Here is a 9,427-nt window from a genome sequence, read left to right as displayed (position 1 = left end):
ACTTGGAAGAGATCGTCTACCCTGACGTGCTCTGACAGGTCCATGACATAGAGAGATCTTCGCTCTTCTTCACTCCGGTCGGCCGGGGTCATGGGGAGGTTCATGCAGTAAGGGCCCGTGATTGAACGGGCGGTGCGAGGGATGGTCGCGACGGTGCCATCGACGGTGCTGTACAGTGCCGTCGTACCGGAGGAGTCGGTGAAGACGATGCCGTCTCTTCCGAGCAGAGAGAAGGAATCCCCGATCGTACTACTACCTGTTACACTGGACTTGGGATGAAAATTGATCTCCGGCTTCGGCAGAACCGAAAGGCGCTCTAGCGTTGATGGTTTCTTCTTCGTCGTCGTCCTTGCATCCTGTGCAGCTGCTTTGAGCGCTTCTGCTGACGGGTAGAAGAGGTGCTTCATGGCGTATTGGCGTCCAGCCGGTGCGGCGAGTACATGGAACGGCTGCGGTCATGCACTACCAGATTCACAAAGCGGCGGGGATTCATCCTCTCCAAACTACTAACTCCAAACTGAATAATCTGATCCTCTCCGTCTAAGCCTCCTGGCCTGGCTCTCTAGAGACGTGAAACGAACAAATTTTACAGAGCGCGCCGGAGGGGGGCTTCGGCGAGCAATACCTGAATCTGTGGATTTACCGGCGGATCCAAGGGTCTACTCTACTCTGATGCCCCTGGAGAGGGCGAGGGAGCGGCGAGCGCGAGCACATGGATTACATCAGACATGCAGGTGGACAGCGGGAGATCTGATCTGCCGCGTTCGGGAGAGGCGAGCACAAATGGCGGCGCGAGGCGCAGTGAGATTTATTGTTCGGATGCAATCTAGGTCACGCCGTCTCTCTGTCTTTATTTACACGCTAGCAAATAATACTCCTTAGTACTCCCCTGTTAATAGTAGTACTCCCTCCTTTCCGGTTGGCTCAAATCTCAAATCTCATCAACCAAAGCATTTTGTGAGTGGATGAATGTATCCCGTACTATACAAAACTACCTCAATTAAACTCATGCATTAATTTGGATTAATTGCAGTGCATGCATGCTTGGCCACTAGATGAGTAGGAACATTACATACATTGGTGTGTTCCTCTTTAATTCTTGCATGCAAAGATTTAATGCACATTGGAAACTAAAAATGAGATGAAGATGAGCCCTCTAAATTGGAAAAACAAAAAAGTTGAAATAAACCTTATAAACCGGAAAGGAGGGAATAATAGACAATTTTATGTGTGTGTTTTAACACGTAGACAATTTTATGTCGTGAACATGCATGTCTGTCAAACATGGGATGCGTGTGGTTTTCAGTCCATGATCGATTTGTAGTCAAACAGTGTTCCGAAATTCATGGTGATGATGTGCTCTTGATTTCAGAAAAGTCGTTTGTGTAAGGTTGGTTTTACTGTTTGTGCACAGAAAAAAATTCAAGTGTGAATTTGAACAGCCGGGAAATTGAATGAACTTGTCATACAACTAGGGTGAAGAAATGAGAGGCCGGGAAATTACAAGGGCAAATGTCGAATATACAAACAGTTTTGCTAAAGCACACATCTAGATGTGTCATAAATATTGCACATCTAAGTTCTATGTTATTGATCTTACATTGAGATTCGTGTGAATATTTTTCTTTTTCTTTTTCTTTTTATACTTGATTTACTCACTTAGATATGCAATAATTAGAGCACATCTAGATGTGCCCTAGACACTATACAAATTCGGAAGAAAAAAAATGTCGAATAAACAGATGGTGCCACAAGCAGTCCATGACATCCTTGAGGTGTGGATGGATAGACATTAACCATGGAAGGGACTTTCAATGGGTGCCAGAACTGACTTGATCCCTCCAGCAGCACTTCTTGCTTCCACAAGATCATCGACCAGACGCCGCAGATCACGGTGCGATGAGCCTCCTTCCACCATGGCTGCGTGAGCCTTTGCGGCAAGGTCCCTCACCCTGCCCCTCGCCGCGTCCCCTGGTCCTCCAGGGGCCATGAACGCCATCACTACCCGCGCCACAGCTTCGGCGGGGACTAGCTCGTGTTCTGCACAGCTCGTGCTCCGTACGCCGGCGCCGTGAGGCCACAGCCGCTCCCCGATCCCGAGGACCTCCGTGACCAGCCTCTCGGTGATGAACTGCTCGAACACCAGCGGCCATGTCAGCACCGGCACACCGGCGGCCACCGTCTCCAGCACCGAGTTCCACCCGCAGTGGGTCACGAACGCGCCCACCGCCTGGTGCCCCAGTATGGCCGTCTGCGGGGCCCAGGTGGTGACCATCAGCCCCCTGTCTCTGACACGCTCCTCCCATCCCTCCGGCGGAGCCCACTCCTCCGCCCTCACCACCCACAGGAACGGCCTTCCCGAGGCCTCCAGCCCGAGAGCCAGCTCGCGCAGCTGGGCGTCCGAGACGGGGGCGAGACTGCCGAAGCACACGTACACCACCGAGCGGTCTGGTTTCGAGTCAAGCCAGCCGCCGCCGCCGCCCGCGGCTGCCGGTGATGGCCGCGGCGAGACAGGCCCTAGGAAGTAGGCGCGCTTCACGTAGCCTTGGCGCATCTGCATCTCGCAGTAGTGCTGCTCCAGGTCCGAGAATGTGTTGACGGCGAGGCCGAAGCAGTCAGCTTGCGCCGCGTAGAAGGGGTTTCTCGTGGAGCAACCCACCTCCGCTTTCCTCCTCAGGAACTCCGGCAGCTCGGCCCTCGGCATCCGTACCGGAGGGCCCGGAAACCGAGGGACCACGGCGACAACGTCGGGGTCGGGGTCGCCGCCGGCGACGTCCGGGGCGAGGAGCTCGAGGTGGCGCATGGCGAGCGACGAGAAGGCGCCGATGACGCTGAACCGGACGCACGGCACGCCGAGCTCCTCGGCGACGCGGACGTTCCAGACGAAGTGCAGGTCGGTGACGAGCGCGTCCGGGGACTGCTCCCTGACGAGCGCCTCCTGCGCGGGGCGCATCAGGGCGTCGCTGACGGCGGTGGCGTCGATGCGCCACGAGTCGGCCGGCGCGGCCTTGCCGAGGTTCTCGACGCCCCCCGGGAGGCCGTCCACGGCCGGGAACGGGTACGTCGTTATCTTAACAGGCGCAGTGTGATGTTTGCCGTAGTGACGCTCCAGCACGGAGCGGACGATGGAGACGTTCGCCGGCGTGACCGCAACGGTCGCCTCCACGGCCGCGGCCGCGGCCAGGCGGATGGCAAGGTCGGTGAAGGGCTCGATGTGGCTGGTCGCGAAGAAAGGGATGAGCAGAACGCGCAGCTTCTTGCTAGTGCAGGTGCTGAAGCCGGTGCCGGCAATGGTCAGGGCCATTTTCGTTCCTAGCGGGTACAGGCTCGATGTGGCTTCACTCAGCACGCGAGTTTAAGTAAGCCAAGATCGACGCAGTTTTCCTTTTTTTTTCACATTTTCTTATACCATACAAATACCTGCCCCCAACCACTGAAAAATGCAAATGACAATCCATTGCAACCATTGTTAATTCAGCACAACGCCGCCGCAGGTTGACAACGCTGGAACAACAGAACGGAATACGTGCATAGGATTTCAAGTACACTTATTGGAGGGATCGTATTATGAATGAACAGTCAAGCACTCCTACTAATAAGTTCATAGTACTGCCAGCGATCAAAAGGAATCTGGTCTCATTATCACTGATAAAAGTATAACAACCTGAATGTGACGCATTATTGGAACATAAAAAGATACAACGTTCAGTGTTGTTCAAAAAGCAATATAATCTAATTAATACTGATAGAAATATATCTTAAATCTGACAGATTATATGCACCTTGCTTAGGCCTTGTTTGTTTCAGCCTTGGAAGGAAAAATCAGAAGCTGAAACAAACAACTACTCCCTCCATCCGGAGTTGCTTGTCACAAAAATAAATGTACCTAGATTTATTTTTAGTTCTAGATACATCTATTTCTATCCATTTCTGCGACAAGTAATCCAGGATGGACGGAGTATTTGGAATCTATAGCTTTGCCAATGAAGCGAATCAGCTTAGTTGCACTGAACCTTAAACACATACTAACTGCACAGGATAAACCGTCTTCAAACTTATCGAATAGACAGCATACCGTTTATTGATTTATTCTATTCAGTAATTTCGGTTCACCCTTGGTTGATGATCTCATGTGGTAGCCTCACATTCCAGGATTCAACAAAAAAAACATATAAATTCTGGAGTCAAACGAATGTGTACACAAAGAAGCATTGCAGTTTCATATGTTCCAAATTACTCAATTTGAGTAACAATTTCTGCAGAAAGTAGAGGCACGACACATTTGACATCAATGGCAATCATGAAACCACACCGAGCCAGGAACATGGTGCAAAGTGTCACTACCACCTATAATCAATTGAACACAAGCACTAAAAAGAATAGTGGTTCTAAAATTCTAAAGAAAATTTAGATCCCCTATGTACCAAATCTGACAAGACTCCCTGAAAAAATTCTCCTCGAAGAAGAAGAAAAAATCAATAGAGAAATACACAGTTACAAGCCACAGCTTGATGACACAACCAATGGAAGGTGCTTGCTCAAGATTTCCAACAGATTTTCCCCAGGAAGAAGAGCTCCCAGTCCCAGAACAAAGCTCAAGCAACGACAGCAGGCCCCTATTACAGCAAAAGAGGAAAACATGGAATTAGAGCATGAGAAGCAACAAACAATGTTGTGACACAACCCATCAAAATAGAACATGTTGTGACACAAATAAGCTTGCAAATAATCCACTGTTTGACAAAAATATACCCTAGTAGAGAAAAAAAAGAAGCGCATATTGATTGGCTTAAAAATGGCTTTTCAAAGCGCATTTGTTCCTAGAGTTATGCGCACAAAAATGTACCTTCGATAATGCCACTTATGTTGCCAAAAGCTAACAAAGCAGTAAAAGCATTACTGTTATCACAGCATCACATTCTGCAAATATCTCGTAACATAGATGCCCAAGAGTGATAGATAAAGTCATAATACCCTATAACTGAACAGAAAAAATGTTCCAGTACTTGACTGTATCTCTTGCTCGGTGTTGTCTCTTGGTTGAGAGTTTATCTAAACGGTTGTTCTTTTCTAATCACGGATCAGGACTGGGTCTACTATCTGCAGGTAAGACCAAGATGCTGACTTGGTAATGTTCAGGAGAAAAGAGTAGCACCTAATGGAAACAAATTGCATGTAATGCTTCATGTCTAGAACTATGATCGGTTAGCTCCCAAATTTGAGAACCATCTGTGCACTGGCAGCAGCAGGATGATGTTTCGATGGTATGCTATTGGGGATGCCTATTATATAACCATAATAATGCAAATAAAGTTCTGCTTCATCACAATTTAGACAACAAGAAAAAGTGCAGACTGCAGCTCCTTAGAATTGCTACATGTCTTTAATAGCACTGCTTATATTTCTGCTCATAAATTTCCCGTAAAATTCATTATTGACTTACTTTGGCTGATATATTTGACACAGCTATCTGGAACTTTTCTCTTGTTCTTGAGCCAGCAACATGACCAGCCTTGGCAACCTTGCTGAACGCACCATTTAGCCAGCTTGTTCCAGCAGACACATACCTACAAGTAGGGGAAATGAGGGCGAAGGATCAGCCATATAGGACATAGGTAAATCATCAGCTGATATAAAAACACACATCAAATTGATTAACTGTACAATAGCAAAGGTATGTAAAAGAAGAGACCTGTTGGTTTTCACAGCAGAGCCTGTATTGTTTAGCTTGCGCTCTGCAGCCAGCAAAGCAGCCATTGTTTTGTCAGAAACATGTAACCTTTGGTCCACAGTTTTCACCTTTTCATTTACGGCCGATATCCCAGTATTTAACTTCTCTGAAAGGCCAACACGCCTATCGAAGGAACTGATCCTAGCTGACGCATTAGCCCTCAACTGATGCCTCTCGTCAAATGATTTAGCTTTGTTCACAGCATCTTGTCGAATTGCTGAACCCCTTGCGATCACAGTTGTCATGACATCATGAGCCTTGCTGGCATAAACGCTAGTGGGGCTTGCGTTGGCCTACATGGTAGGGTCATACTTGAGTAATCAGTAACAAGGATGATTCACTACAGTAACATATAAGCAGATAAACCAAAGTTCTCATTTTCTCATTTTTATTTGGGGCAGATTTCCACACAGTGGCCCGTGATTTCCACACAGTGGCCCGTGATTGATGGGGTGGTCATGATATTACAAAGAGAAAGGAAAGAAACATAAATGTACTGGAATTCAAAGGCACCTCAGTAGGTTGTTCCAAATCTGCAGTAGGAGCTGTACTTGTCACCTCATTCACCATAAGTTGCTGCATGATTTCAAAATGGACCTCTCTATGAGAAAAAGGACGAATAGAGTACTGCCATTTATGTAACATTAATTAGTTGAATAGTGCACCTGTTCATTAACAGGGATGTAGATGTAATCTTCAGCAGAGGTTATGTTCACAACTCGATCCACAATTGTTGCTCCCTGAAAAAGAAATAGAATATAATGTTTATAGTGTTTCACGCTATCATGCATGGGGAAGCTTATCAACATCTGTTTGTTTTGCAGTTATGCAGATCTAAGGAACGTGGTGAGGTGTAAAACAGTGAAATAGACACAGAGCTAATATACAAGTACAAATTCACTGTAGACCTGTCAACCTGGAAGCCCCCTTGATTGGAGCAAGGACATGTGCACATAAAGAAATGACTGGCATGCTAGTTACTTCAAAGGACAAAAAAGATCACAAAGTCAAAGAATTCCAACGGCAATCTCGTAGTATATTATGCAGCACACTGCAGTGCCAATCAAAGCAGCCATGATTAAAATACTAATTTCCTTTTTCTTTACTCAAACATGGTCAATGATCTCTACAGATTTTACAAACAAGTAGCGGTGTCAACTGTCCTTCCATCATATTGCCAGTTGATGGGCATGACAATACAACATATCTTACCAAATGATTTATAAAAGCAATCAAGTTCAAATGTGATTTCCAATTCCTTCCTAAGTTTGGTCGTGTTCATCTATTATGAAAAAAGCTCACTGTGCAAACAGAACGCCACAAGAAGGGAAAACGATTCTATTCCTCCTAATTTCTACATCCATGTCAGCTGTCCCCAAGTGCAATTTATCATGGAGATAACAAATAAAAGCGTCTTCCTAATTTCCTTTCCAGCCAAATACACTTCAATATTGATATGCATGAAAAAAGTTAGGTGCAATGCATAGGCCATAACAGCTGCGTATACCTACTCCACTATTTGCAGTTAAACAATGACATTGACAGCGCAGAAAACCATTCGTCATACCAACTGAAAACACCACCGCAACCAGACTGCATAAACACATCCACTGCGCAGATACAGATGGAAGTAACCATTGGATGATTGGGCAAGGCCGTACATACCGAGAGCAGCAGCGCGATCTCCAGGGCCTTGGCGTCCTTGAAGGTGACGTAGGCCGTCCTCCCCGCCGCCGCCCCGTCACTGCAGCAGCAGCAAGCCCAGAATCGCAATGCGGTTAGACAGACGGGACACACGTGGGGAGGGGAATTGGAACAGGGAAGGAAGGAAGGGAGCGGGCGCTCACGGGGTGATGTCGACGTGGTCGATTTCGCCGGAGAAGGAGAAGAACTCGCGCACCTCGCGCTCCCCGGCCAGATCTGAGATGTTCCGCACCCGCACCGTCCTCGTCCCCCTCCTCCCCTCCTGCAACCCACAAGGCACGGCCCGTCAGCGACCGACGCGCTCCAAAAACACAACGCCGCCGCACAAAAGAAAAAAAACAACGACAGCAATCGGTGGCTCACCTCCATGGCGCGGCGGCGGGAGAGAAAAAAAAATGCAGACGAGACGAGAGGAAGGCGAGAGGTGAGGGCGGGCAGGAGGATCCGTCCGCGGGAGGGCTGGCGGGCGGTGGTTGCCTGGTTGGGTAGGGTTTGGTGCTTGGCTCGCTGGGGGCGATTTGTAATGGCGTGGCGTGCGTGCGTGCGTCTGTCTGTCTCCGCGGCTGTGCTCGCTCTCGCTCTCGCCGCTGCCTCTGCTGGCTGGCTGGCTGGTTGGAGTACTTTTCTTTTCTCTCGAGCAGCTCGCGTGCGTGCGTTGGTCGCCGAGAAAAGAGGCCGGCTGATAGACGGGTCAGAACCCTACTGGGCCCCCGAGCGGAATACCCGTTTCACCCTCGCCTGGGAGCGCGGGCTGTGTGGGGGGCTGGGCGGAGGAGCGAGGGGCAGGAGGGTCAATTCGGGAGGCGGGTCTTACTTGGGCGACATGCTGGCGTGCTGAGTTTGCTTCGCGGCGGCGCCACCTCCCCTGACCTGTGCTCTACGACTAGTAGTCTAGTATTAGCGTTCCTTAAAAGGCGATTAGCCTTCCCTAAACAAAGTGATTAGCGACCCAAAAATGACGCGGCATCGGCTGGTCCAGTCTCGTCCAGTGGGGGTTGTTTCAGACTAGTCCCCTCGGCCCACCGTAGAGAGGACGGGCGCGCGGGGCCGCTGGTTTCGATTTGATTCGGTCAAGCGTCGCGATGCTGGTGGTGGCCCACGGACAGCTCGGTCGGGGCCGGTCGTCACGATCCGTCAATCTCTCCCTCTCTCTCTCTGCCCCCCGCAACGGAATGGTTACAGAACCTTCCGTTCCGTCGAGTCGTCGACCATGTGCGGCTTGCGTGCGTGCGTGCGCTCCCTCTGCCCCCTCTCGCTGCCGGGTGGCCCCGGCTTTAAATTCTTTCCTTTCTCTGCGATCACGACTCATCAATTCTTTCCTTTCCTTCTGGCAGATGGCTTTCGTGCTGACCCCCCGTTGCTATCGGCCGCAGCGGGTGCTCACCCGTAATGAAAAAGCGAAAACAAAACATGCCTATCTGGTTTGCTGACGATGATCCCCCATTTGGCAAGACAGGCAGAGATGATGGGCTTCATCCTCTTATCTTTTGCCTATCCGCCACGGTGAGTAGTGCTCACCTGCAAGCAAGCTCAGAACAAACACAAGCCAGTGGTTAGCTGGCCAGCTTTGCTTTTCACCGTACGTGCCAAGAGCAACTTCAACGGGCCGATCCAAACGGACGGCGTTTTTGTCCGCTTTTTGTCTGTTTGGGTCGGCCCGGCGGACACAAACGTCCGGCGCTGTGTTTGGATGGGCGAGAGCACCCAACGCTGGCCCGACCCATTTCATCGGCGCGCTAAAAAAAAGTATTGCAAGCATTTTGAAAATAAATACATGCATTTAATTAAACATAAAAGCCGACCACGAAGGCCGGCGAAAGTCCACATTACATTAATTAAAATACTAAAAACTAGACGACGCGTTGCCCTAGGCGTCCTCGGCGGCGGCGGCGTCTGCGTTGGGACCGGTGAGGTCGATCAACGTCGGCGCAGGGCCGGCCCAGGGGAACGACGCGTTGCCCTAGGCGTCCTCGTCGGCGGCGGCGTCTGCGT

The 9,427-nt window shown here is 49.6% G+C and overlaps 2 protein-coding genes across 2 annotated transcripts; both read right to left on the bottom strand.

Moving 5' to 3' along the window:
- Positions 1–1,477: 1,477 nt before the first annotated feature.
- LOC125510611 (scopoletin glucosyltransferase-like) lies at positions 1,478–4,061 on the bottom strand. Its single transcript, XM_048675836.1, has one exon. It carries the CDS (start codon positions 3,302–3,304, stop codon positions 1,793–1,795), a length of 1,512 nt encoding a protein of 503 aa, XP_048531793.1. The 5' UTR covers positions 3,305–4,061; the 3' UTR covers positions 1,478–1,792.
- Positions 4,062–4,195: 134 nt separating this feature from the next.
- Positions 4,196–8,058, bottom strand: LOC125510612 (binding partner of ACD11 1-like). The gene is made up of 8 exons (XM_048675838.1): positions 7,799–8,058; positions 7,579–7,697; positions 7,397–7,475; positions 6,397–6,471; positions 6,245–6,307; positions 5,693–6,024; positions 5,444–5,567; positions 4,196–4,616 (listed from the first exon to the last, which is right to left on the bottom strand). Exons 1-8 carry the CDS (start codon positions 7,802–7,804, stop codon positions 4,596–4,598), a joined length of 819 nt encoding a protein of 272 aa, XP_048531795.1. The 5' UTR covers positions 7,805–8,058; the 3' UTR covers positions 4,196–4,595.
- Between the last annotated feature and the right edge of the window lie 1,369 nt (positions 8,059–9,427).

This window comes from Triticum urartu, chromosome 5 (genome assembly GCF_003073215.2).
Source record: "Triticum urartu cultivar G1812 chromosome 5, Tu2.1, whole genome shotgun sequence".
Taxonomy (NCBI): domain Eukaryota; kingdom Viridiplantae; phylum Streptophyta; class Magnoliopsida; order Poales; family Poaceae; genus Triticum; species Triticum urartu.
The sequence above is the reverse complement of the archived record's forward strand: the minus strand, read 5'-3'. Positions and strand labels throughout refer to the sequence as shown.